Genomic DNA, 27,413 nt, shown 5'->3' with positions numbered 1-27,413 from the left:
CCCTGGATACGAACTGTGGGACCTTCCTGTTCAGGCGAGACGCCAGCAGGTCCACGTCCGGAGTCCCCCAACGATGGCAAAGCTAATGAAAGACGTCCGGATGTAAGGACCACTCTCCCGCCGTGAGACCCTCGCGGCCGAGAAAATCGGCAGCCCAGTTGTCCACGCTGGGAATGTGCACTGCGGATATCGCTGGGACCAATACCTCTGCCCAGTGGAGAATCCTGGACACTTCCGCTAGAGCCGAGGAGCTCCGTGTCCCCCCTTGGTGGTTGACATATGCCACCGCTGTGGCACTGTCTGTCTGAATCCGGACCGGCAGACCCCTGAGAAGCCTTTCCCAGTGAATGATAAATCGCCCGTATCTCGAGGACGTTGATCGGCAGAGTTGTCTCTTGGGTCGACCACAGACCCTGAACCATCTGATTGTGAAACACAGCTCCCCAGCCGAGAAGGCTGGCGTCCGTTGTCACAATCTGCCAGTAAATCGGAAGGAATGACCGGCCCAGGGAAATGAGGGGTGACGTCAGCCACCAATTGAGGGACTGTTTGACCCGGAACGAGAGGCGAATTGGACGATCCAGGGAGAGAACGGACCTGTTCCACAGAGACAGAATGGCCTGTTGAAGCGGTCTCGTGTGAAATTGAGCAAAGGGGATCGCTTCCGTCGTCGCCACCATCTTTCCCAAGACTTTCATGGCTGACCGGAAAGATGGAAGCTTTAGGCTCTGTAGCGATTGAACATCTCGCCGCAGAGATCAACTTCTCTTCCGGGAGAAAGACCCTCGATCGACGGGTGTCGAACAATAAACCTAGAAACACAAGACGTTGAGTCGGAACGAGGCAGGACTTCCTCTTGTTTAAGAGCCAACCAAAACTGGACAGGGTGTCGAGAATGATGGTAAGGCTTTGGAGAGTATGGTGAAAAGACGGAGCTTTGATTAGAATGGCGTCGAGGTACTGGAAGAGTACGAGACATCTGATCCTCAACAGCGCCATCAACGCCGCCATGACCTTTGTAAACACTCTGGGCGCGGTGGTGGTCCTGATGAATCGCAAAACGCAGAAATATCTGATGCCCGTAAAAGATGGGGACATGCAGATAGGCATCTTGAATGTCTATTGAACACATGAATTCCTGCGCCTCCATGGAAGCGATTACTGAGCGAAGGGTCTCCATCCTGAAATGACGCAGGCGGACCCTCTTGTTCAGCAGTTTGAGGTCCAGAATGGGCCGAACCGCGCCGCCTTTTTTCGGCACTACAAACAAGTTTGAGTAAAACCCTGTGAATCGCTCTGTTTCGGGAACGGGCACAATGACCCTGGAACGGAGAAGCGAGTCGACGGGTGCAAAGACGCCCGGAACTAAGCCGGGGTCTTTTGGAGGACGGGACTCGAAGAAGCGATCCCGGAGCCGAGACACGAACTCTATCTTGTATCCTGAGGATACAACTTCCCTGACCCAAGCGACTTCCACCGAGGCAAGCCAGATGTCCCTGAAGAAAAGGAGTCGGCCGCCCAGTTGGAAAGGCGCCTCGGGGCTTTGTAGATAGTCATGGACCTTCCAGTTCTGGACCCTCTGCCCTGGGAGAAGTGAGATCGCCAGGATGAAGTGGGCATAAAGGAGACCTTCTTCCTATCCTGGCGTGCTTGCGGCCTTTGTTGGTTGGAAAAAGATTCTGCCGTCGCGACGCGGCGGAAAGACCGAAACTGACACCTTGGAGGGGGTCTACGAGGCTTGGACTGTGGAAGAGAGCTTGTGCCCCCAGTGGCGTCTTTGATAATCTGGTCCAGCTGGGATCCAAAGACGCGCACCCTGAAAGGGCAGATTGGTAAGGGATTTTTTAGACGACAAATCCGCCTGCCAAGCCTTGAGCCAAATTGTACGCCGGATTGCAACTAAGTTGCTGGACGCTTGAGCTGCACAAGAGGCGGCATCCAAGGAGGCCGAGACCAGATAATCCCCGGCATGGGAGATCTGGTTGGCTATCTCGGCCAAACACTCTGGTTGGGCTCCATCAAGAATGCCTTGGCGGAGATCTTCCGCCCAAGCAGCTTTGGCCTTTGCTACCCAAGTGGAGGCAAAGTCTGGGCTTTGCACCGTCGCAGCCGCTTCGAATGCTGACTTTGCTAAGGATTCTATGATCCTGTCGTTAGAATCCTTCAAAGCCGCCACACCTGAAATCGGAAGGACCGTGCTGCTAGATAGTCTGGACACAGGAGCGTCTACAGAGGGAGAAGCCGACCAGTTGTCAGTAAGCTCGAGAGAATAGATACAGCACACCGAGGCGCTTCCCTCTTTGAAAGCGCCTGGCGGATTTTCCCTTTCTTGGTGAGGAGCTTAGCAATCTCAGAATGAGGAGCGAAGACTCTGGAAGATGTTTCTGTCCGTCTGAACGAAACCTCCTGATCTGAGGGTTTCGCAGGGGAGTCTGTGATCTCGAAAGTATGGTTAATCGCTGCAATGAGGTTCTGTACCGTAACCTTCATGTCCGCGGTATGGTCCGAATCCAGCTCTAAAATCTCCTTGGATGGCGCATCCGAGAACGCTTCGCCTGACTCAGGTGAGGATGCACAGGAAGGAAACTGCTGGGAAGGACTATGTGGTGAGATGGAGCGAGGGGAGGATTCCGGCCGGAGATCCTGCCTGGGTCTTTTGCGGCTCATGCTGGCTGGTTCAGGTGGAACCTCTTGTGACCTGCTGGGTCCTGCAGAGGAGTCCAGGGACAACTTATCAAGAACGGCCACTAGGGACTGAGACACCCTGGTGAGATACGCCACTGATTGAGATAGGGAAGAAGCCCAGTCAGGAATGGGAGATTCGCTCTCACGTGGAGCAATAGGGGGCTCCTGGGCAGCGGGCTGGATGGGGTTGCTGTAGTCGGTGCAGAGGGGAGTGGACTGACCTGAGGGAAGTTTGCGTTTGCAAGAAGAGCATGCAAAGAACTTGACTAAGGTGCAGGTGGAAGCCGGAGGGCGAGCACGATCAGGCTTAGAGTTAGACATAATGAGGGAAAGTCACTGAAGCAGTGCCGGAAGGATGGGGGGCACGAGGCAGAGGAGGGTGTCAGTCTGCAGATGCAGAGCTACTCACGGTCCGGTGTCCTGTGGATGCTTTCAGCGAGCACTGCTGCACAGCTCGTCCATATCTGTAGGGCCACAGAAGCGGCGAAGGAGTCCGGCTGACAGGCTGGAGAAAATGGCGGCCGCCTGAGAGCCCGGTAGAAAAAACGCGCGCTTCCTTGTGGAGACAGGGAGGGCGGGGTTAACTGCAGCCAAAGGTGGTACCGCCCGCTGCTGAGCGCCGCCTCCGGAGCGCAGACGTGGAGGGAAAGAGCGGAGGGCGGTCTAGAATGGGAGGGAGCGAGCGGTGGGCGGGCTTAGAACGGGCGGGAGAGAAGCCCGCCTAAGGAAAAAGGCGGGGGGTGTGGCCGCGACGCCGAACAAGGCCACAATAGAAGCCGGGGCCTGGAGTAGATGCGTCTGCCGGCGGGGAGCGCGGGGCGGCGCGGAGGCAACGCTGCACTGCCGCGCGATCGCCCCGCAATGGATCCATGCCTGCCGCCCAGCTGTTGAGCCGAAACAAGATAAGGGCAGCCGGGGGGGAGGAGGGGAGGGGGGTGCAGAGAGAGGAAAAGGCTGCTGAAAGGAGCCGTGACACCTGGGGATGTCACTTAAGGGCGCCCGCTCCTCAAAGTACCCAAGCCTGCAGCATGGCTGGCCAAAATAAGAGAGAGAGGTGTAGCTGGGGAGACGTGGGAGGCAGGGAGAGGAGGTGACACTCCAGGGTCCCATACTTACCTCTCAGCAAAAACCTGTACCTTATGATCCTGTCCTCTTCCATAGAAGGAGGTCTGCGTCTCATCCAGACCGACAGGCTCTGGTGGGCGAGTGGGTGGGAGACGGGGGGCAAGGACCAGGTGGTTCGCCTGACACGCATTCGTGCTCGGGGGCTCTTGGTCCTGCCGTGGAGAGCTATGAGGATGTATGGCAGTACACGCTGTACTCATAGTCTCTTTGTGGGAGTACGGATGTGACTGTTCACTCCGTAACCCTCCGAAACCTGCAAGGGAACGACGCACGCTGAGGTAGATATGGGTCTAATGAAAGACCCGTGTCCACCTCCTACTGACACTAAGCTAAACTGAGGAAATTAGTGCCGGTCGGTGGGGTGTATACTGCGGAGGAGGAGCTAACCTTTTTCTGTGCATAGTGTGAGCCTCCTAGTGGCAGCAGCATACACCCATGGTTTCTGTGTCCCCCAATGAAGCGATGGAGAAAAGACGCTTTTTTTGGAAGAGTTTTTTGTAAGAACTTTTTGCATCTCCGCATTTTGAGGGCTATAATTTTTCCATATTCCGGCCGACAGAGTCATGTGAGGCCTTGTTTTTTGAGGGACGAGCTGACGTTTTTATTGTTACCATTTTCGGGCACATGACGTTTTTTGATCGCTTTCTATTCCAATTTTTGTGGAGGCAGAATGAACAAAAACCAGCAATTCAGGAATCTTTTTTTTGGGGTTTTTTTCATCGTTCCACGTGTGGAAAAATTAGTATGGCAGCTTTATTCATCGGGTTACTACAATTACAGTGATACCTCATTTATATAATTTTTTATGTTTTGGTGGGGTTTTTTTTTTTTTTTTTTTACACAAACTTTTATAAAAAAATAATCATTTTTGCATCACTTTATTCTGACAGCTATAACTTTTAATTTTCTGCTGATGACACTGTATGGCGGCTCGTTTTTTGCAGGACACGATGACGTTTTCAGCGGTACCATGTTTATTTACCGTCTTTTTGATCGTGTGTTATTGCACTTTTTCCAAGCGGTATGATAAAGCTTGGAAAAAGTATAATTTGCTACTTTTTTATTTTTTTTTTTTTTTACGGTGTTCACTGAAGGGGTTAACTAGGGTGTCGCTTTTATAGATGGGATTTTTACGGATGTGGCGATACTAAACGTGTATTTTAATTTTTTTTACATAAAAGTGTATTTTTAGGGGATTTTAATTATTTTTTAATTTTTTTTACATATTTCTTTTATTTACCTTGTCCCTTTATGGGACTTTCACTTTCGATATAATGCATTACAATGCTCCAGCATTATACCCATGCTGAAAGCTGATGAGACCATGCTATAAGAATGGTCTCAACAGCTTTCCGTAGCTGGATGACCCGGAGGTTGTCATGACACCTACGGGTCACCATGGCATAGGTCGGGCCCCGCGATTACATCGCGGGGACGCCGACCTGAGGCAGAGGGAGCCCCCTACCCTCTGCCTCCCCCCCGAATGCTGCGATCGCGCTCGATTGCAGCACTCAGGGGGTAAACAGCCAGGGTCGCCGCTCCTAGCTGTCAGTGCAGGACGCTCAGCCACTGCAGCTCTGAGCTCCTGCACTGATCATAGGGCAGGAGATGCTGACATTTCAGCCTCTCCTGCCCAATCGCTGCTGTGTTTGGTCAGTCAGATTGACCGACCAATCACAGCGCTTGGGGTGCAGGGACAGACTGCAAGGGTCCCTGCACCCCTTGCCGTGCCTGTCAGCTGTCATAGACAGCTGTCAGCACTGAACTGTCACTGAGTGTTTACACACAGTGACAGTTTAAAGGCAGGACGTGCACAGTCCATCATGGTGCGGTAAGTTCCAACCGCCCATGATGGACTGTGCACGTCAATGGACATTAAGGGGTTAAGGGAAAAAGAAATCCAAACCTAAAAGGGCCTTGTACGAGAAAGTGATTACTCCCCCTTCCTTAAAATATAAACTGTGTTTTATCACATCTTTGGTAAGCTGAGTTCCCATTCCCTAGCCACATGCAGGCCTGCTTACTGCCATATCTGTTCTTAATCAAGAAATCACTTAAATTGGACCAGCTTGAAAAAGTGAAGTAAAAAAAACATGGATTTTTGTGAGTACTCACCGTAAAATCCTTTTCTCTGAGATGCTCATTGGGGGACACAGATACTGTGGGTGTATGCTTCTGCCTCTAGGAGGCGGACACCAAGTGAAAAAAAGAGGTTAGCTCCTCCTCCGCAGTATACACCCTTGCCCCTATTGCGGGCGGAAATCAGTTTGGCACCAAGCAGTAGGAGGACAACAAATCAGCCTTAATACAGGTACAACATGTCCAAAGGAAAACACCACCCTTATATCAAATAAGTAAACACATTCATTTAAACAAGAGCCAACTGGCTAACAGGGTGGGTGCTGTGTCCCCCAATGAGCGTCTCGGAGAAAAGGATTTTACGGTGAGTACTCACAAAAATCCATGTTTCTCCTTCGTCTCATTGGGGGACACAGATACTGTGGGACGTCCTAAAGCAGTCCCTGGGTGGGAGATTGACTCACCGATCCAAGCTACATGCACCTCCTGTTTAAAGGTGCACCACCGTTGCTTGGAGAATCCTTCTACCCAAGCTCGCATCCGCCGAGGCCTGAGCATGGATATTATGTTTGGCAAATGTGTGCAGGCTGGACCAGGTTGCTGCCATGCAAACCTGTTCCGTCGAAGCCTGATGCCGAAGCGCCCAAGAGGCGCCCACCGCCCGGGTAGAGTGCGCTCTGATCCCTGCTGGAATCGGCGTGCCTCTAATGCGGTAGGCCTCCTGAATAGTCAAACGAATCCATCTGGCTATAGTTGACTTTGAGGCAGCGAGTTACTTCCTGCGCTCTTCAGGGAGCACGAACAGCGTGTCCGTCTGACAAAAGGGTGCCGTCCGCGACACGTACCTCCGAAGGGCTCTTACCAGGTCTAACGTGTGAAGAGCTTTTTTCCACACGGTGCATCGGTGCTGGACAAAATGAAGGCAAAACAACATCTTCATTAATGTGAAAAAGAGGACACGACCTTCGGCAGAAAAGAAGGGGCTGGTCTGAGGACCACCTTATACCTATGGAAAGTGAGGAACGGAGCTCGGCAGGATAGAGCCGCCAGCTCTGAAACCCGCCTGATGGAAGTGATGGCCATTAGGGGAACAACTTTCCAAGAAAGGTACCTCAAAGAGATATCCTGAAGCGGTTCCAATGGAGCTTCCTGCAGAACACTTAGGACCATGTTAAGAACCCAGGCGTCCATCGGCGCCTTATAGGGAGGTATCAAGTGGGACACTCCCCGGATGAAAAGTCTTCACCTGCAAATTGTTAGCAACCCTGCACTGGAACAGGACGGATAAGGCCGACATTTGTCTCCTGCGGAAACCTGGGGCAAAGCCCGAGTCTAATGCTCTACCGACTGAGCTATCAGTGCTCTCTGAGCCCGACTGGAGAAAAACCAAGATGTTGGGGATCGAGAATCTTAGCGGAGAAATACCGCGGCCTCTACATCAAGCAAAGAACACCTTCCAGGTGTGGTGGTAAATTCATGCTGAAGCAGGCCTCCAGGCGCTAATCGTTGTAGTGACCACCTTGCTCCCGAACCCTGCCTGGGTTAGAATCCAAAATTCAACGGTCCTGCCGTCAAACACAGGGTCTCTGAGTTCGGGTGGCACATCGGCCCTTGAGACGGTAGATCTGGGCGCTCTAGGAGGCGCCCAGCAACGTCGGCGAGCAGCTGCCTTAGATCTGCGTACCACGCTCGACGGGGCCAGTCTGGGGCCAGCAGAATCGCCGGCCCCCCTTCCGTCTTGATCCCTTTGCTGACTCTCGGGAGTAGTGGCAGTGGGGGAAATAGATATGGGAGGCGAAACTGGTTCCATGGCAGAACCAAAGCATCCACCGCGAATGCCTGCGGGTCCCTGGCCCAAGCGACATATGTGGGCACCTTGGCATTCACTCTGGAAGCCATCAGGTCCACATCCGGAGCTCCCCACAGTTGAAAAATCTGTTGAAGAACTTCAGGATGTAGAGACCACTCTCCAGATGCAAGACCCTGATGGCTGAGGAAGTCTGCCGCCCAATTTTCCATGCCCAGGATGTGGACAGCCGAAATCATCGAATGGTTTGCTTCGGCCCACTGAAGAACGTGCTCCACCTCGCGCATGGTTGTTCTGCTGCTGGTGCCCCCCTGACGAATTATGTAAACCACCGCTGTGGCGTTGCCCGTTGGAATCCGGACAGGGCGGCCTGCAAGAAAGTGATGAAACTTCTGCAGAGCCAGCCGAATTGCTCGTATCTCCAATAAGTTGATCAGGAGGCGTGCCTCCTGTGGCGACCACCGTTTCTGGGTTTTGTGGCGGCGAAACACCGCTCTCCAACCGAGGAGACTGGTGTTGATTGTCATAATCAGCCCATGACCAGGGGAGGGGGGGGGGTGAAAGGTTTCCCCTAGGCCAGAGAGGAACTGGTTATCCACCATCCTAGCGACTGCCTGACTTGAGGACAGTTGGCACCGCCGATCGAGCGTGAAAGGATTCTTGTCCCAAGCTGACACAAGGCGTGCTGCAGGGGGTGAAGGATGGAACTGGACGAAAGGTATCGCTTCCATTGCTGCCACCATTTTCCCTAGGATCTTCATCGCGGATCGGATGGTATGAGGGACTGGTTGGCGTAGTGTCCGGACTCCCTGCCGGAGACTCGCGCCCTTTCCTGAGGGAGAATTACCAACCCTCAGCAAGTGTCGAAGATCATTCCTAGGAAGGAGATCCTCTGAGCTGGCACAAGGGATGATGATTTCTTTGCATTGACCAACCATCTAAGCGGCAAGAGTATCTACCGTGATGCTGACACCTTCCTCACATGCCCGTATTGACGTGCCCTTGACCAAGAGGTCGTCCAGATAAGGCAAGACGACTATGCCTCGAGAATGCAGTGTGGCCCTGACAATTGCCATAACCTTTGTGAACACTCTGTCTGGGAGCCGTGGCTAGCCCGAAGGGTAGCGCTACGAACTGAAAATGCTGAACGCTGATGGCGAAGCGTAGAAGCCTCTGATGAGGAGGAAAAAATGGGAATATGAAGAAATGCGTCCTGGCTGTCAATTGAGGCCAAGTATTCTAACTGCTCCATGACCGCTATGACTGAACGGAGAGACTCCATCCGGAAATCTCTGATCCTGATGAATTTGTTCAGAAGCTTTAGGTCCAAACCAGGCCTGACAGACCAGTCCTTTTTGGGAACCGCAAAAAGGTTGGAACAGAACCCCTGAGCTCTTCCGTGTTCCGGCACTGGAACAATGACTCCGTTGTGCAGGAGCGACTTGATGGCTCCCAATAGAGCCCTTACCTGGGTATCCACCCTGGGAAGCCAGGAAAGAAAAAAAACATCTTGGAGGGTATCTGTCATGTCCGCCATGTCTGTTTTGTCTCAAGAACTCCTGGAGCAATGTGCATGCGCATATCTTGTATGTTCCCTAGAGCAGTGTGCACACTCACCTCAGTCTGAGCTGCAGGATGCCTGCGTTTCTGCTCTGCATTCTGTGATCTTCTCGTCATGTCTAGAATCCCTGGTCATGTGTCCCTGCCTGGATCCTGCACTGTCTGGTTCTGCAATCATCTCGTCATGTCTGAAACGCTGATCATGTGACGTTTCCTAAAGATCCTGCACTGTCTGGTTCGGCAATCATCTTGTCATGTCTAGAACTCTGATAATGTGACCTGTCTAGGTTTCAGCACTGATCTGCAGTCGTCTCGTCATGCCTGGAACTCTGATCATGTGACTACGCTCTGTTATCCTGTGGATCTGAACCCGGAAGTGCTCCCCTGGTCCTGACCTGGAAGAGGAGGTGCTATGCCCTATATCAGGCCACCCCTTCCTATGCTCTGGGCCTGAGTATTGTGTGGTGTCCCTGCATGGCTGCTTGGTCTGTGGGGGCACTCCCTCTATTCTGTGCCCTTGCACTCTGCTCTGTCGTGCATCTCTGCACACGCTCCGTGCTCGTATTCCTTCTCTTGTCTTGTGCCATGTTCTGTCCCTGCTCTGCTTTGCCTTGTAGTCCTTGTTTGCTCTGCTTCTGTTCCGTGTTTCTGTCCTCGTGTCATGTCTTGCTCTGCTTTGTGGCTTCAGGTACTCTGCCTCTGTCTCTGTCCCTGGCGTGCCTCTCTGCACGCGCAGGACTCTGCCTCGTCTCTGTACCCTGTCTAGTCCCAAGGTCCTTCCTTGGCCCGGCTCTGGGCTTCGGCCTACGCTCCGCTGCTAGACTGTCCCTGTCCCTGGCATGCTCTTTGCATGCGCAGGTCTCTGCCTAGTTCTTTGTATTGTCCCTGATGTTTCGTGCGCTCTTGCACTTTTCGCACTAGGCTTTGCCGTACTGTCTGTACGTGTCTCTGTCCTGTGTCTTTGCCTAGCCCTGCTTTGCGGCTCCGTGCCTCTGTGCACGTGCCTGGTCGCCTGTGCCTACCTGGTGTGCCTCAGCCGTGCCGCCTCTAGCCGTGCTCGCCTGTATGCCCCAGCCGTGCCCCGTCCAGTGCTATAGTGGTCTGGCTGCGTGGCCCCGCAGCGGTGCCGCCTCTAGTCGTGCCCGCTTGCAACTGCCATCGTCAGTACCACCTGCCGGTGCTTCCCAGCCGTGGTCTCTGTGCTCCCTTGCACTCACGCTGGTTCTCGCCCTGTGCCTTTTCGTGCTACTCTTGCACAAAGTCTTTGTCTCCTTTTGCTCCTTTCTGTACCCTAGTTTGCCTTCCAGATTCCATAACCTGCCGACCGCTGCCAGAGGTCCGGACCTAGATGACTGCGGCCTGCTGTCCGGAGCTGATGTCCGTAGCCAGATCCCTGGACCCTGTCGGTCGATGCCAGCACCCTGGATTCCGATGCCATTGAACCTGACCCGTCCCTGGCATGCCCCTTGGCATGCGCAGGCCACCGTCCTGTGAACCTGATCCATTCCTGGCATGCCCCTCGGCATGCGCAGGTCTCTGTCCTGTGAACCTGATCCTGGCGTGTCCGTTGACACGCACCATGTCACTAACTCTCTTGTTTCCTTGCATGGAACCCTGGCTAACTACTGGATGTCCGGATCCTGCCGATCACCCTCTGAGCTACAGACCCTGATGCCCTGGTTGATCGTGGACTGTTGTCCGGAGTCCGGTGTCAGTGTAACATCTGCACGTTCCATGCCTGGACCTCGGCGTGCCATTGCACGCACCCTGTTTCATGAACTCTGTGTGTTCACGTTTGTTCTTGTTGCACCCTGAAGAGTTCCACAAGTCTTGGACCTCGGCGTGCTCTTGCACGCACCTTGTCTTATGTTCTGTGTGTTCACGTTTTGCACCTGCTGTACCTAAAGTCTTCGTTAATGAAGTTTCTTTGAATTAATGACTCGTCTTGCCTTGTCTTGTTTTCCTGAGCCGGCCGTCTGGTCCAGCTGCCGTGGTGGCTCACCCCCTTGGTCTTGCCCCTGACACTCCCTGTATAGGGGGTGGTTCTCACTAGGTCAGCTCGCCCTAGGTGGGTGGGTACCACGGCCCAGAGGGTCCACTCTTTCTAAGAAGAACGACTCAGCGTAAGCTGACACTTCGTCACAGTATCTGACAAATTCTATTTTGTAACCTGAGGACACCAATTCTTTTACCCATGCGTCGTGAGCGATGTTAGCCCAGACGTGGTGAAAAACAGAGTAGGTGGCCGCCCACTTTGCTGGTGTCGTCTGGTAAAGACCTCGAGTAATTTGGCCGATGATCTTTAGGATCTGGGTCCCCTCGATCTGGTCTGTTGAGCACGCATTCTCCCCAATGGGTTGGCTCTATATGACCTGCCGCTCCCTATCCTGGTTGGGGCGGCCTGAGGTGGTGGAATTGGGCCCCGTAGTCCACCCGGAGTCTTTTAACGCATGACCCCGGACCGGTCTCCTATTTGGGTCCCGGACCAGGCTCAGGCTGCTTAGCGGCCACCACCTGACCAATGCCGTCACGCCCGGCCTAGAATGGCCGGTGGCACTGCGAAAGGCCCGAAAACGTGCCTGAACCGGGTGACGAAAAAAACGGTTTAACCTTCTGTTGAGGGAGAAACCCGCTCTTTCCTCCTGTGGAGTTGGAGATAAGTTGATCCAAAAATAGGCGGCCGCACTGATAAGGCAGGGAAGTCAAGGACTTCTTGGAAGTAGAATCGGCCCGCCATGTCCTCAACCATAGGGCTCTTCAGATAGAGATTGCATTAGCGGCAGCAAGTGCTGAACAATTGGCCGCATCCAATGACGCATTCATTACATAATCTCCGGCTATCGTCATCTGACCTGTGACCTCCGAGATCTCTGCAGGTAGATCCTGCTCCTGCGCGACCTTGTTTAATGTTTCTATATCATAGCCTTGGCTACCCAAGTTGCTGCGAACGAGGGAGTGAGTGCAGACCCTGACACCTCATATACTGAACGAGCTAGGCTCTCAATAAGGCAGTCCGTGGGATCTTTAATCAAGGAAACCCTAGGGACAGATAACAGGGTCTTAGTGGCCAGGCGTGAAACCGGAGGATCCACTATAGGGGATTCCATCCATTGCTTACGGAGGTCCGGAGCAAACGGATACCTCGTTTCGAGTGCCCTTTAACCCGAGAAAAACGCCGTTCTGGACGTTCTCTGTGCCGCTGCACTATGTCCTCAAACTCGGGGTGAGAGGAAAAAATTCTGTGCGGCCGCTTCACTCGTTTACATGCCACTTTATGCCCCGTAGCCGCTGCGGTATCATCCTCAATCCCCAGGGTCTGATTGATGGCTTCTATGAGGCTGTCCACTGTTTCACGTGACTCTGGAGTGTCCAGGTCAAGGGGCTCGTCTGACTCGCAATCTGAGGTCTGCTCGCTATCAACCACTGGTGACGGGGAGTGCGAAGCAGATCTTACGGATGCCGAAGGCACCGGATGGACTGGGCGACACCGTGTGGATTAGTTTCCCCTGGGTCTGCCTGGAGTGAGAGCGGCCCCTGCAGGCCGGAGGCTCCTGTGAGGTGGAGGTTCCCTCTAAAGGCGGCGAGACACTGTCCCTGCCCCTATCTGGGGCTTGAAGGGATTCTCGTAAGCGACGCCATGTACTGTGACAGTGATCGGGCCCACTTCGGGGGATTTGACACATTGGTCGCAGGGGAGGGCTCCTGGGCGCGTTTGGATTTGCAGGCTTCGCATAAACGCTTGCTCTGCGCCTGCGGAAACGCAGCCCGACAAGAGATGCATGCCGCGTAAAAGAACGTGTGCGTCTTTGCTTTTTTCGGACATGCTGTATCTGTCCGCTGCTGGGAATATGGGGAAGAGGTAGCCCCTCGTTTTTCCCTATAGCGTGGCCTCTCGGGCAGCACTTACCCCAGTCCTGCGCCCCCCCGACCAGGATGCTTCCTTTAAATCGCGCGCCGACATCTGTGGTGCGCACCAGCCTGTAAAACCGCTCTAGTACTCCCACTTTGCGGCCTAGCCCGTCTTCCGAAGCCGGGGCCTCGGTTTTTACTGCCGCCGAGTGCGGGACGGGCTGCCGAAAGTGACGCGCAGCCCCGAGGGCGGAACTTCCGGCTTCCGAACTTCCGGAAGCCGCTGCCTCAATTTTTCCCCTACCCGACTGGGGGGGGGGGGCGCCGTACCAAAAAATGGCGCTACTGACCGGCGCGGCGTTCCTGTCCCTGACGGATCCAGCCCTTCTCTTGCATGGCTAGTGGACACTGCGAGGCGTGCTGCGGGTGTGGGCTCCAGCCCGAAATCTTCGCAGGACCCATCCCTGACCCTCTCCTCACCGATGAGCCTCTTTAGCGCAGGCATGTGAGAGGGTCTTTGATAAAAAATAGGACTGTGCAGGTACCCTAGCTCCATCTAACCCCTTCAGGGGGTGAGGAGAGGGACCGTCCGCCACCTTGCAGCACCGCCGTCTAGCGTTGGTGGAGCAGTGGGGGCCGCACAGACTAAGTCTTGTGCCTCTGTGCAAGCCCATGGTTTCAATACCTAGGGGTGGACAGGGCTAAGTCTGGCATAATGTCCCACGCCGTGGGAAAGGATACGTGGAGGGATACTCGCACGTGCTCGCCCGTTGATGGTTTGGGGAAATCGGATCCTTTCAATAGGATGCGTTGCCCCTGTCATCTTCATAAAATAACAAACGAAAATAGAAGTCTGGGGAAAAGTCCCAGATATGTCCCTCGGTGCGGGAAAGTATACACGGAGACGATACTCAACGCGTGCTCGTCCGCTGATGGTCTGGGGAGATCGAACCCTTTCAATAGGATCCGTTGCCCCTGTCTCATCTTCAAAGTAAACTAGAAAAAAATAGTCTGGAGAGATCCAGACTGTGTGTGCCTCCATAGGACACTAAGCAAAAAAACTGATTTCTGCCCGCAATAGGGGCGTGGGTGTATACTGCGGAGGAGGAGCTAACCTTTTTTTCACTTAGTGTCAGCCTCCTAGCGGCAGAAGCATACACCCACAGTATCTGTGTCCCCCAATGAGACGAAGGAGAAAACAAGATCTTCAAAAGCTAGACATTATGCCGTCATCCAAAGAAATTCGGGAACAAATAAGAAACAAAGTAATTAAGATCTATTAGTCTGTAAAAGGTTATAAAGCAATTTCGAAAGCTTTGGGACTCCAGTGAATACAGTGAGAGACATTATTCACAAATGGCGAAGATATGGAAAAGTGGTGAAACGTCCCAGGAGTGGCTGGCCAACCAAAATTACCCCAAGAGCACATCGACAACTCATCCAAGAGGTCACAACAGACCCCACCATAAGAAAGAGACTGGGCAAAAATGTCCTGCATGCCAGAGTTCCAAGACAAAAACCACTGCTGAGAAATAAGAACATAAAAGATTTGTCTCAGCTTTGCCAGTAAACATCTTGATGATCCCCAACACTTTTGGGAGACTACACTGGACTGATGAGACATTGGACTTTTTGGAAGGTGTATGTCCCATTACATCTGTTGTAGAAGTAACATCATTTCAGAAAAGGAACATCATACAAACAGTAAAATATGGTGGTAGTGTGATGGTCTGGGGCTGTTTGCTGCTTCAGGACCTGGAAGACTTGCTGTGATAAATGGAACCATGAATTCTGCTGTCTACCAAAAAATCCTGAAGGAGAATGTCCGTCCATCTGTTGGTCACCTCAAGCTGAAGTGCACTTGGGATATGCAGCAGGACAATGATCCAAAACACACCAGCAAGTCCACCTCTGAATGGCTTAAGAAAAACAAAATTAAGACTTTGGAGTGGCCAAGTCAAAGTCCTGACCTTAATACGATTTAGATGCTGTGACATGACCCTAAATAGGAAACCCTGCAATGTGGCTGAATTACAACAATTCTGAAAAGATGAGTGGGCCAACATTCCACCAGAGCGTTGTAAAAGATTCATTGCAAGTTATCGTAAACGCTTGATTGTAGTTATTGCTGCTAAGAGTGGCCCAACCAGTTATTAGGTTTAGGGGGCAATCACTTTTTCACACAGTCTCCTGTAGGTTTGGATTTTTTTCCCCTTCATAATAAAGACCTGACTTTTAAAACTGTATTTTGTGATTACTTGTGTTATCTTTGTCTAATATTTACATTTATCTGGTGATCTGAAACTTTAAGTGTGACAAACATGCAAAAGAATAGGAAATCAGGAAGGGGGTAAACACTTTTTAATACCATTGCGCAAATATACATGTACATATTTTATACATATTCAAGTATAAGTCGACCCGAGTATAAGCTGAGGCACCTAATTTTAGAAAGACCTTTTTGAATCAGGGCTACCATCCAAGAACAATTCAAAACCAAATTACAAGAGCCACCAGAATATCAAGGAATCAACTGCTACATTACAAAGCTAAAGAAGAAAATAACCGGGTGCCTCTAATGGTCACCTACAATCCAAATCTGGAAGTGCTAAGGGGAGCTGCACGGAAATTAGAACTTTTACTACAAAAACCATGCCCGATTACAATCCATATTTACAAACTCCCCATTGCTGTGTTATAGGCATCCCCCAAATCAAAGAAGCATCATTGTCAGAAGTTCCCTGTCCTCTCCAACAGCTGCAGGAACCTTTCCTTGCAACCAGAAAAAAAATGTAAAACCTGTCCATTTATAATGACCACGGACAAGATAAAGATCCCCAACTCACATCAGGACTACAATATCCCAGGTACTTTCAGCTGCATCACATCTAATGTGGTGTACGTACCGTATTTTTCGGATTACAAGACGCACTTTTGTTCCCCCAAAACTTGGGGGGAAAGTTGGGGGTGCGTCTTATAATTCAAATGTGTGCTGTAGGGGGGGGGGGGGGCTGGCTGCGGGCGGTCATGTGCTCCCGCTCATTAAGCTCATCTAATATTCACTGCACCCGCTGTCCATCACCTCGGTGCTGAAGCCGCGCCGGGTTGGTGGACAGGGCAGCAGCGCATATTGTACAGTATGTGCCTGCACTCTCCCCCCACTGCCCCGTCACTATAGTCACCTTCTGATGTTGGCTCCGTGCTCCCAGCTCCCCCTGGCTCTTCCTGTGTCTGTGCCTATAGGACCTGCGGTCACGTGACTCCCAGTGTGCAGCACTGCGGTCATGTGATGGAAGGTCCTGAAGCTACAATGAAATGCCTGTATGAGCAGCTCCTGGATGTCAGCACAGACACAGGAAGAGCCGTGGGGGAGCTGGGAGCACTGAGCCATCATCGGAAGGTGAGTTAACTGTTTGTTATTTTATCATGGGCTTGCCAGCCGGGGGGAATATAGGGACGGGGGGGGGGGGCCGTGTCCTTGCCAGCAGGCGAAAATATAGGGACGGGGGGGCTGTGTGCATGCCAGCAGGGGGGAATTATGTACCAGGATGGGGGTTATATAGATACCAGGATGAGAGACATATGTATGATTTGAAAGATGGACACTGGCATTATAAGACACACCTCCATTTAACATAAAAAAAAAAAAAAATTCTCTTTTTCTTCACCAAATTATTTGTACTAAATGTCCAACTGGGGGTCTGTATGTGGGAGAGACTGGGCAAAAACTGATAAGGGTGAATTCTCATCGCCACACAATAAGAGAAGAAAGAATGCATCTACCTGTGGCCAAACATTTTTGTATGCCTGATCACAGCACCATGGACATGAAATTACTTGCACTGAAAGGTAATTTCAAATCTCTGAGAGACATAAGAGTCTGGGAGTATAAACTCACGACACCCTTTGACACTCTCAATGCAGGAATGAATGTGTCGCACAGATTTATGTCATTTTACATCAATTAAGGAATTTGCCCCTCGGACCTTTTGGGGGGCATCACAACATAGAACCAGACCCCAATCAGAGGACTATAAAGCATTCACAGTCCTTATCCATGAACTGTTCAAATATTTAAGCCCACAACTGTTTATCACTCTCACATAATGATAGTTCTGCTTCACGTCACTTGTCTTATCTATTGCATTATTTCTTTCTGTGCATAAATATGTGACTCTTCAGATTTTGTGTTATTCTATGCATGATGAAGAGACCCGAGTAGTCTCAAAAGCTTGCAATTTGTTACCATCTTTTTAGTTAGCCATTAAAAGGTATCAAACACTGAGGACTCTCAATTCTAGATATTTTGGGAAAACATATTGACTCAAGTATAAGCTAGGTCCGCACGGCCCCCTCATCCCCATGCCTGGTCCGCACGGCCCCCTCATCCCCATGCCTGGTCCGCACGGCCCCCTCATCCCCATGCCTGGTCCGCACGGCCCCCTCATCCCCATGCCTGGTCCGCACGGCCCCCTCATCCCCATGCCTGGTCCGCACGGCCCCCTCATCCCCATGCCTGGTCCGCACGGCCCCCTCATCCCCATGCCTGGTCCGCACGGCCCCCTCATCCCCATGCCTGGTCCGCACGGCCCCCTCATCCCCATGCCTGGTCCGCACGGCCCCCTCATCCCCATGCCTGGTCCGCACGGCCCCCTCATCCCCATGCCTGGTCCGCACGGCCCCCTCATCCCCATGCCTGGTCCGCACGGCCCCCTCATCCCCATGCCTGGTCCGCACGGCCCCCTCATCCCCATGCCTGGTCCGCACGGCCCCCTCATCCCCATGCCTGGTCCGCACGGCCCCCTCATCCCCATGCCTGGTCCGCACGGCCCCCTCATCCCCATGCCTGGTCCGCACGGCCCCCTCATCCCCATGCCTGATATGCATGGCCTCCTTATCCCAATCCCTGTATGCATGGCCATCTCATCCCTATCCTAGTATGCATGGTTACTCATGCCTATCCTTGTATGCATGGCCTCCATGCAAAAAGCATTAAAAACAAACCAAAAAAAACAAAAAACACAAAAACATCCTACTTACCTTCCCTGCGCACCCTCGCAGCATCTTGTTCTGGTGCCAGCCGCTCCTGCAGCCAGGCAATCACGTGTCCCCACTCATTAAGGTAATGAATATTCACTCCATTCCATGCCTATGGGAGTGGAGAGAGGTGAATATTGATGGGTGCGCGCTACTTACGAGTTATGATCGCCCGGCTGCTGCTGGAAGCCGGCGGCTGACATTGTGCGCGCTATAAGAGAAATAAATATACACTGCCAGTGCAGTGAATATTCATTTCTCTTTAGCAGCAGGAACAGGACTTAGCCACAGCCGCTGGCTCCTACCTCAAACTCTGCTTATACTCAAGTATATACAGCATATATTTATAAATTTGGTTTGTGCCGTCAAGACCAGCAATGTTTTTATTTTTCTGGCGATGGCGCTGTGTGAGGGAGGGATGTTTTCTGCAAGGTGAGCTGGTGTTTTTATTGGTACCTTTTTGGGATACTTAAGACCTTCTGATCACATTTTTTGGAGGGGAGATGCAGCTACTGAAAAAAGGGCAATTTTAGCGTTTAATGTAACGCAACCAGCACTCGGCGAGAATGGAGTGGACTCACGTGATGTGAGACTATTTAGCACAGGTCGCTAAAGTGCCTTTTTCGTTATTCCAGCTGCGGACAACATTGTTCTCATCCTGGTTTCTGTCGGACATGTACAACTTGCAGTAGATAAGGGGCAGGAGACATCTTACCTCTAAGTTTGGGAAGGCGCTGTCTTGTTTGTTCCCATAGACTCCTCCGAAGGCCGTGAAGTCCTCAACGCTAAGCTGGGAGAATAACAGAGACATGTTAGTGATTGCAGCAGTCGGGGGCCACACAGGCTGTAAGGCTGCCCCTTCTACATTGCATCCACTGATTGGCTTGCTGCTGGGGGAAGTGCAGAGGGTTAATAATGCTGCATACAATACCTTCTCCTGGAGGAAAAGCAGGAAGTTCTTGGGGCCACTGCTGAGGGCCGAGTCCAGGTACTGACCCAACTGGAGATCGGTGGTTACATGGCCGCCATGTGTGCTGGGCTGCGCTGACCACAGGGAGCTGCCGGGGACACAATGTATTAATGTCTGGTATATACAGATCTACGTGCGGTCACAGGGAGAGTTCATCTCCGCCTGAAACGAGATCATGTGTTTTTCCAAGGCTGATTGCCTTGGATTGTGTGCAGTCAGTGACAATGGCTCATTCATAAGCAGCGGCAGCAGGACACGCTATTTCCAGGAAATTACAGATTAGTAACTACTGCACTCTAGAGTTATTGCAAAACTGCAACTCCCAGCATACTCAGAAGAGCAATATAAGAGCGAGAGAGCACAGCTTTAGTAGGATCCATACACCCTCCGGCATCACGCCCTGTGAACACTTCTAGGAACTATTTTCAAGAAGTGGAAATGAGAAGTGAGCACCGCTGGAGGAGGCGCAGTATGAAATGTGGCCTTGGTGTAACGGCAAAAAACATGAAGGGGCCATGTGTGACACAACGTGTGCACTGCCATTAGTAAATGTGGTATATAGAGAAAAAACACATTTTTCATAGCACCCTGCACCGCGCTGACGTCACACCCCCACACACACTGAGCGCAACGCCCGGTAATGACGTCACACCCCCACACACACTGAGCGCAACGCCCGGTAATGACGTCACACCCCCACACACACTGAGCGCAATGCCAGGCGCTGACGTCACACCCCCACACACACTGAGCGCAATGCCCCGCGCTGACGTCACACCCCCACACACACTGAGCGCAATGCCCCGCGCTGACGTCACACCCCCACACACACTGAGCGCAATGCCCCGCGCTGACGTCACACCCCCACACACACTGAGCGCAATGCCCCGCGCTGACGTCACACCCCCACACACACTGAGCGCAATGCCCCACACACACTGAGCGCAATGCTCCGCGCTGACGTCACACCCCCACACACACTGAGCGCAATGCCCCGCGCACACTGAGCGCAATGCCCCGCGCTGACGTCACACCCCCACACACACTGAGCGCAATGCCCCGCGCTGACGTCACACCCCCACACACACTGAGCGCAATGCCCCGCGCTGACGTCACACCCCCACACACACTGAGCGCAATGCCCCGCGCTGACGTCACACCCCCACACTCACTGAGCTCAAAGCCCCGCGCTGACGTCACACCCCCACACTCACTGAGCTCAATGCCCCGCGCTGACGTCACACCCCCACACACACTGAGCGCAATGCCCCGCGCTGACGTCACACCCCCACACACACTGAGCGCAATGCCCCGCGCTGACGTCACACCCCCACACACACTGAGCGCAATGCCCCGCGCTGACGTCACACCCCCACACACACTGAGCGCAATGCCCCGCGCTGACGTCACACCCCCACACACACTGAGCGCAATGTCCCACGCTGGCGTCACACCCACTGAGAGCAATGCCCCGCTCTGGCGTCACCCCCAACACACACTGAGCGCAATGCCCCGCACTGGCGTCACACCCCCACACACTGAGCGCAATGCCCCGCGCTGACGTCACACCCCCACACACACTGAGCACAATGCCCCGCGCTGACGTCACACCCCCACACACACTGAGCACAATGCCCCGCGCTGACGTCACACCCCCACACACACTGAGCACAATGCCCCGCGCTGACGTCACACCCCCACACACACTGAGCGCAATGCCCCGCGCTGACGTCACACCCCCACAAACACTGAGCGCAATGTCCTGCGCTGACGTCACACCCCCACAAACACTGAGCGCAATGCCCGGTGATGACGTCACACCCCCACAAACACTGAGCGCAATGCCCGGTGATGACGTCACACCCCCACACACACTGAGCGCAATGCCCCGTAATGACGTCACACCCCCACACACACTGAGAGCAATGCCACGTGATGACGTCACATCCCCATACACTGAGCGCAATGCCCCGTGCTGACGTCACACCCTCACACTCACTGAGCGCAATGCCCCGCGCTGACGTCACACCCTCACAAACACTGAGCGCAATGCCCGGTGATGACGTCACACCCCCACACACACTGAGAGCAATGCCACGTGATGACGTCACATCCCCACACACTGCGCGCAATGCCCCGCGCTGGCGTCACACCCCCACACACACTGAGCGCAATGCCACGTGATGACGTCACACCCCCATACACGAGCACAATGCCACGTGATGACGTCACACCCCCATACACACTGAGCACAATGCCACGTGATGACGTCACACCCCCATACACACTGAGCACAATGCCACGTGATGACGTCACACCCCCATACACACTGAGCACAATGCCACGTGATGACGTCACACCCCCATACACACTGAGCACAATGCCACGTGATGACGTCACACCCCCATACACACTGAGCACAATGCCACGTGATGACGTCACACCCCCATACACTGAGCACAATGCCCCGTGATGACGTCACACCCCCATACACACTGAGCACAATGCCATGATGACGTCACATCCCCATACACTGAGCGCAATGCCACGTGATGACGTCACACCCCCACTGAGAGCAATGCCACGTGATGACGTCACACCCCCATACACTGAGCGCAATGCCACGTGATGACGTCACATCGCCATACACTGAGCGCAATGCCACGTGATGACGTCACATCGCCATACACTGAGCGCAATGCCACGTGATGACGTCACATCGCCATACACTGAGCGCAATGCCACGTGATGACGTCATATCCCCACACACACTGAGAGCAATGCCACGTGATGACGTCACATCCCCATACACACTGCGCACAATGCCCCGTGATGACGTCACCCCCCCACACACAGAGCACAATGCCCCGTGATGACGTCACACCCCTCTACACTGAGCATAATGAAGTAATGACACAGCTCCATTTGCACCGCTAACACAATAATAACGTTCCCGAGTGTTACAGTCGTGACATAATGACGTCATCACACGACATATCGCCGAGCGATCCTGCAATAAGTCGCACAGAAGATTTTTCAATTACAGCGGTTAATGAAGAGCCGCGCTCACCTCTCGCTGGACCACAGGAGCACTGGCACCTGCTGCGAGGTGGCGACTTGCCATGGCACCCCCAGCACAAGGAGGAAGCAGAGCTGCACGAAAAACATCCCATCCGCCATCTTCCCGCAGCCCTCACACAGTCACACACACACAGGGAAGACTATCACATGACTAACACCGATCAGGTGACAAGGGCTAAGATCATTGGACGCCGTCAGCGTCAATCAGAGAGCGGCAAGGAGGCGGGATAAACCGACTGAATGCTGATTGGAGCATTGGAATCAAAACCAACGCATGCGCTTTAGAAGCTAGTTATTAAAACCCGAGTATGAGCGAGTGTAGTCAAGTCAACCATACAGGTGCAGCCGGAATGTGACCTATAAGCCACTGGTTCTTTTAGTAACCGGGCTGTGCAATCCTATTCACCGACATGACCTGCTATGTAGCAGTGATGGGTGTCATGGCCAGGGTCGCGTACAGTCCAGTCTATGGGCCACACAGAAGCAGCTGGCTGGGGTCCTCCTGAATCCACAGTTTCCAGAAAGAATTTCATATTTCGATTCCTGCGACCACAGAACAGTTTCCACCTTGCCTCATTACATTATAGATGATGGGAGTGTTCCCAGACTCTGCTGATCTCCGGCTTCGCTTTCACACATCCGGTGGTTTTGTTCCGGCGGCGTGCGGTGGAAAGCCGGACCGCCGGATCAGGCCTGCAGTGGTGACACCGGATGCAGATGCAGCGCCTGATCCGGCTTGGAAAGCATTTAAAGGAGCCACAGCGGGGACGAGAGAGGCGGCGGTATGCAGTGGGAGAGAGAGAGATACGCGCGCGCGCCTGGCACTTGTGGGTTAATCCTCACAGCGTCCGCGCATGCTCTGTAGAAAAACGTTGCAGGCAACGTTTTTTGCTGACGCCGGACGGCGCAGGTTTGCCTTTTCTTGCTAAAAACGGAGGCGCCACATGTCCTTCCGACACGATGTGGCGATCATTAAATTCTATGTGCCAAAATCGAATCCAATTCCGGATCCGGTTTTCACACTTTTCGCCGCATCGTGCCGGATGTGTGAAAGCAGCCTTACTTGCGTTTGTGGATTGCATGGTTTCTGGAGCTTTGCCTGCAGGCGGCACAGCCCCCACATGTCCCTGCAGTGGGGATTCTGCACTACATGTAGCGAGGCCTTATGTCACACAGCGCACATCCATGCAGAATAGCAGGAGCGCACAGTGTGGGAACCGCTGTGCACCATGTGCAGTGCAGGCTCCTTTTTACAAGGAAAGCATCCACCTTTCTGACATTATGCCACGTTTGCCATTGGAAGGCATGCGATGCCAGACGTGGGTGCAACCACCTCCATCCAAAGAGCCGCTTCAATATGACGCAGCAGTAAGGCTGTGTTCACACACAGCGTTTTTTTTAGCGGTTTTTACCGCGGTTTTCACTATAAAACCGCTAAAAATAAGCTTCCCAGTCATTTCTATGCATTTTGCACTTTTTGTGCACATTGATGTGTTTTTTACCGTGAAAAAAACGCATTGCGGTAAAAAACGCAGCATGCTCATTAATTTTGCGGATTTTTCAGTGGTTTTGGCTTCTTCCATGCGTTTTGAAACCGCTGCGGAAAAAAACGCATCAAAACCGCGCAAAAAACGCCGCGGAAAAATATGTGCGGTTTCTGGGAAGGGATTCAGGTTTTTGAGCAGAAATTTTCTGCAACGTGTGCACTTAGCCTAAAAGTCACAACTGTCACTACTGTGCTAGGATGTCTGCTGTCTTCTAATACAAGCAATTTGTGCCAAACCTACATTTTTGTGAAATTTAAAAGGGGTTGTCTGTAGCAATATGTTATATGATGATATGGCCTCTAGGGGTCTCCCTACGTTTATGTTTGTACTACAGTCATTTTTGGAACTTGTTGGTTAGTTGTTGTTAGTGATGGGCAGTCCGGCTCTTTTTGGTGATCTGGCTCACTCGGCTCTGCTCACCAAAAAGAGCCGGCTCTTTTTGGCTCAAAAAGCAGCTCTTCTTGCAAAAAGTGCTACTTTCCCAACTTTTATCACTCCAGTCTCTTATCTATAATGCCTGGGCCTCATTATACAGCTGTACAGGGGTCTAGTGAAGGCTTTTTAGCCATTTTCTCAGAGTGTAAGCTCCTGGGATCAGGCCCTCACTCCTGTCCGTATTGCTGATTTGTGTTACTCTCTAATATCTAATATTTGTCCATGTGTTCTACATTAGTCAGTGCTGTGACATCTGCCGGCACTGATTCTAAGGCTATGTGCACACGTTGCGGATCTGCTGCAGATCCACAAGTGATTTACAGTACAATGCTATTCTATGGGGGGAAAAACCGCTGTGTACATGCTGCGGAAAAATCTAAGCGGAAACGCAGCAGTTTATTTTCCGCAGCATGTCAATACTTTGTGCGGATTCCGCAGCGTTTTTACTCCCATTCCATTATAGGAATCCCGAAGGTGTAAAAATGCAGGGGAAATCCGCACAAAATCCACAATAAATCTGCATAAAAACCTCACAGATTTAGACCTGCGGATTTTGCCAAGAGATGCAGATTCTGCACAGAAAATTCCACACAGCAATCCGCAACACGTGCACATACCCTTATACAGTAAGTAAATCCTTGGAGACATGTTCCAGGTTCTTACTGAGTAACTCTGATATCTGCACCATACATGGCACCCCTTACCTACCAATTCTGGTATGCATGGCCCCCTCATCCCCAATCCTGGTATGCATGGTACCCCTCATCCCCCAATCCTGGTATGCATGGTCCTCTCACCCCCCTTAACCTGGTATGCATGGTCCCCCCTCATCCCTATCGTAGGATGTATAGTCCCCTCATCCCCAATCCTTGTATACATAGCACCCCTTACCTACCAATTCTGGTATGCATGGTACCCCTCACCCCCCTATCCTGGTATGCATGGTACCCCTCATCTCCCAATCCTGGTTTGCATGGCCCCGTCATCCCTATAATGGTATCATGGCCCTCTCATCCCTATTCTGGTATATATGGTCCCCTCACCCCCCCAATCCTGGTATGCTTGGCACCCCATTCCTCATCCTGGAATGCATGGCCCCCTCTCCCCCCAATCCTGATATGCATGGTCCTCTCACCCCTAATCCAGGTATGCATGGTCTCCTCACCCCCCCAATCCTGGTATGCATGGTCCTCTCACCCTCCTATCCTGGTATGCATGGTCCTCTCACCCCCCAATCCTGGTATGCATGGTCTCCTCACCCCCCCAATCCTGGTATGCATGGTCCTCTCACCCTCCTATCCTGGTATGCATGGTCTCCTCACCCCCCCAATCCAGGTATGCATGGTCCTCTCACCCTCCTATCCTGGTATGCATGGTCCTCTCACCCCCCAATCCTGGTATGCATGGTCCTCTCACCCCCCTATCCTGGTATGCATGGTCCCCTCACCTCCCTTTTGTGGTATGCAAGGTCCCCTCACCCCCCTTTCCTGGTATGCATGGTCCCCTCATCCCTCTTTCCTGGAATGCATGGTCCCCTCACCCCCTATCCTGGAATGCATGGTCCCCTCACCACCCTTTCCTGGTATGCATGGTCTCCTCACCCCTAATCCTGGTATGCATGGTCCCCTCACCCCCAATCCTGGTATGCATGGTCCCCTCACCCCCAATCCTGGTATGCATGGTCCCCTCACCACCCTTTCCTGGTATGCATGGTACCCCTCATCCCCCAATCCTGGTATGCATGGTCACCTCACCCCCCCCAATCCTGGCATGCGTGGTCACCTCATCCCCAATCCTGGTATGCATGGTGCCCTCACCACCCTTTCCTGGTATGCATGGTACCCCTCATCCCCCAATCCTAGTATGCATGGTCACCTCACCCCCCCAATCCTGGTATGCGTGGTCACCTCACCCCCAATTCTGGTATGCATGGTCCTCTCACCCCCCTTAACCTGGTATGCATGGTCCCCCCTCATCCCTATCATAGGATGTATAGTCCCCTCATCCCCAATCCTTGTATACATAGCACCCCTTACCTACCAATTCTGGTATGCATGGTACCCCTCACCCCCCTATCCTGGTATGCATGGTACCCCTCATCTCCCAATCCTGGTATGCATGGCCCCGTCATCCCTATAATGGTATGCATGGCCCTCTCATCCCTATTCTGGTATATATGGTCCCCTCACACCCCCCCCAATCCTGGTATGCATGGCACCCCATTCCTCATCCTGGAATGCATGGCCCCCTCTCCCCCCACTCCTGATATGCATGGTCCTCTCACCCCTAATCCAGGTATGCATGGTCTCCTCATCCCCCCAATCCTGGTATGCATGGTCCTCTCACCCCCCAATCCTGGTATGCATGGTCCTCTCACCCCCCCCAATCCTGGTATGCATGGTCCCCTCACCCCCCCTTTCGTGGTATGCATGGTCCTCTCACCCCCCCAATCCTGGTATGCATGGTCCCCTCACCCCCCCTTTCGTGGTATGCATGGTCCCCTCAACCCCCCTTTCGTGGTATGCATGGTCCCCTCACTCCCCCTTTCGTGATATGCATGGTCCCCTCACTCCCCCTTTCGTGATTTGCATGGTCCCCCTCACCCCCCTATCCTGGTATGCATGGTCCCCTCACCCCCCCTTTCCTGGTATGCATGGTCCCCTCACCCCCTAACCTGGTATGCATGGTCCTCTCACCCCCCTTTCCTGGTATGCATGGTCCTCCTGACCCCTATTAAACTGCACACATACAAAAAAAAAAATTATCCTCATTACTCACCTTTCTTCCCTGTGTCCAGCGCGGTCCCATTCTGCCGAAGGCCGGGGGGAGGAGTCTGGCGCCGGATTACACGCATGCCCATACCGCGCTGTCCGGCGCCATATTGCTGAAGACACACTGCAAATGTGTCTTCAGTAAAATGACGCCGGATAGCGCTATGCGCATGTGCGATTCCCACGCGCACTCCGGCCCCGGTCGAAGAGAAGCGCCGCGGCAACGCTCCTCCCAGTCAGGTAAGTATGGCGCCGGAGATAGCGGTATGCAGTGTGTACGTGTACCGCCATGTCCGGCGCCATACACACTCCTCTTACCGCTGGATGCCTCATTCTGCCTGGAGCCAGACTGCGCAGGCGCGTCGCGCAGTCTATAAAGGCTTCAGACAGGGTGACGCTACCACGGTTATATTATAGATTTCTAATGTTACCAAGAATAATGCTAATTGCAACATCTCATCAGTTGC

The 27,413-nt window shown here is 52.8% G+C and overlaps 1 protein-coding gene across 1 annotated transcript in view; it reads right to left on the bottom strand.

The window, feature by feature from the left end:
- The window catches only part of ATP6AP1 (ATPase H+ transporting accessory protein 1), a 48,085-nt gene extending 25,738 nt beyond the window's left edge, over nt 1-22,347 (bottom strand). Inside the window, exons 1-3 of the mRNA XM_073541232.1 lie at nt 22,183-22,347; nt 19,074-19,200; nt 18,858-18,932 (exon numbers count right to left, since the gene is read on the bottom strand). Coding sequence (XP_073397333.1) covers nt 18,858-18,932; nt 19,074-19,200; nt 22,183-22,292 — 312 coding nt within the window. The 5' untranslated portion in view covers nt 22,293-22,347. The remainder of the gene's footprint in view (nt 1-18,857; nt 18,933-19,073; nt 19,201-22,182) is intronic.
- Between the last annotated feature and the right edge of the window lie 5,066 nt (nt 22,348-27,413).

This window comes from Dendrobates tinctorius, unplaced genomic scaffold, assembly GCF_039654945.1.
Source record: "Dendrobates tinctorius isolate UK_male_01 unplaced genomic scaffold, ASM3965494v1 ptg000120l, whole genome shotgun sequence".
Lineage (NCBI taxonomy): Eukaryota > Metazoa > Chordata > Amphibia > Anura > Dendrobatidae > Dendrobates > Dendrobates tinctorius.
Note: the sequence above shows the minus strand (reverse complement) of the source record. Positions and strands in the feature narration are given on the sequence as shown.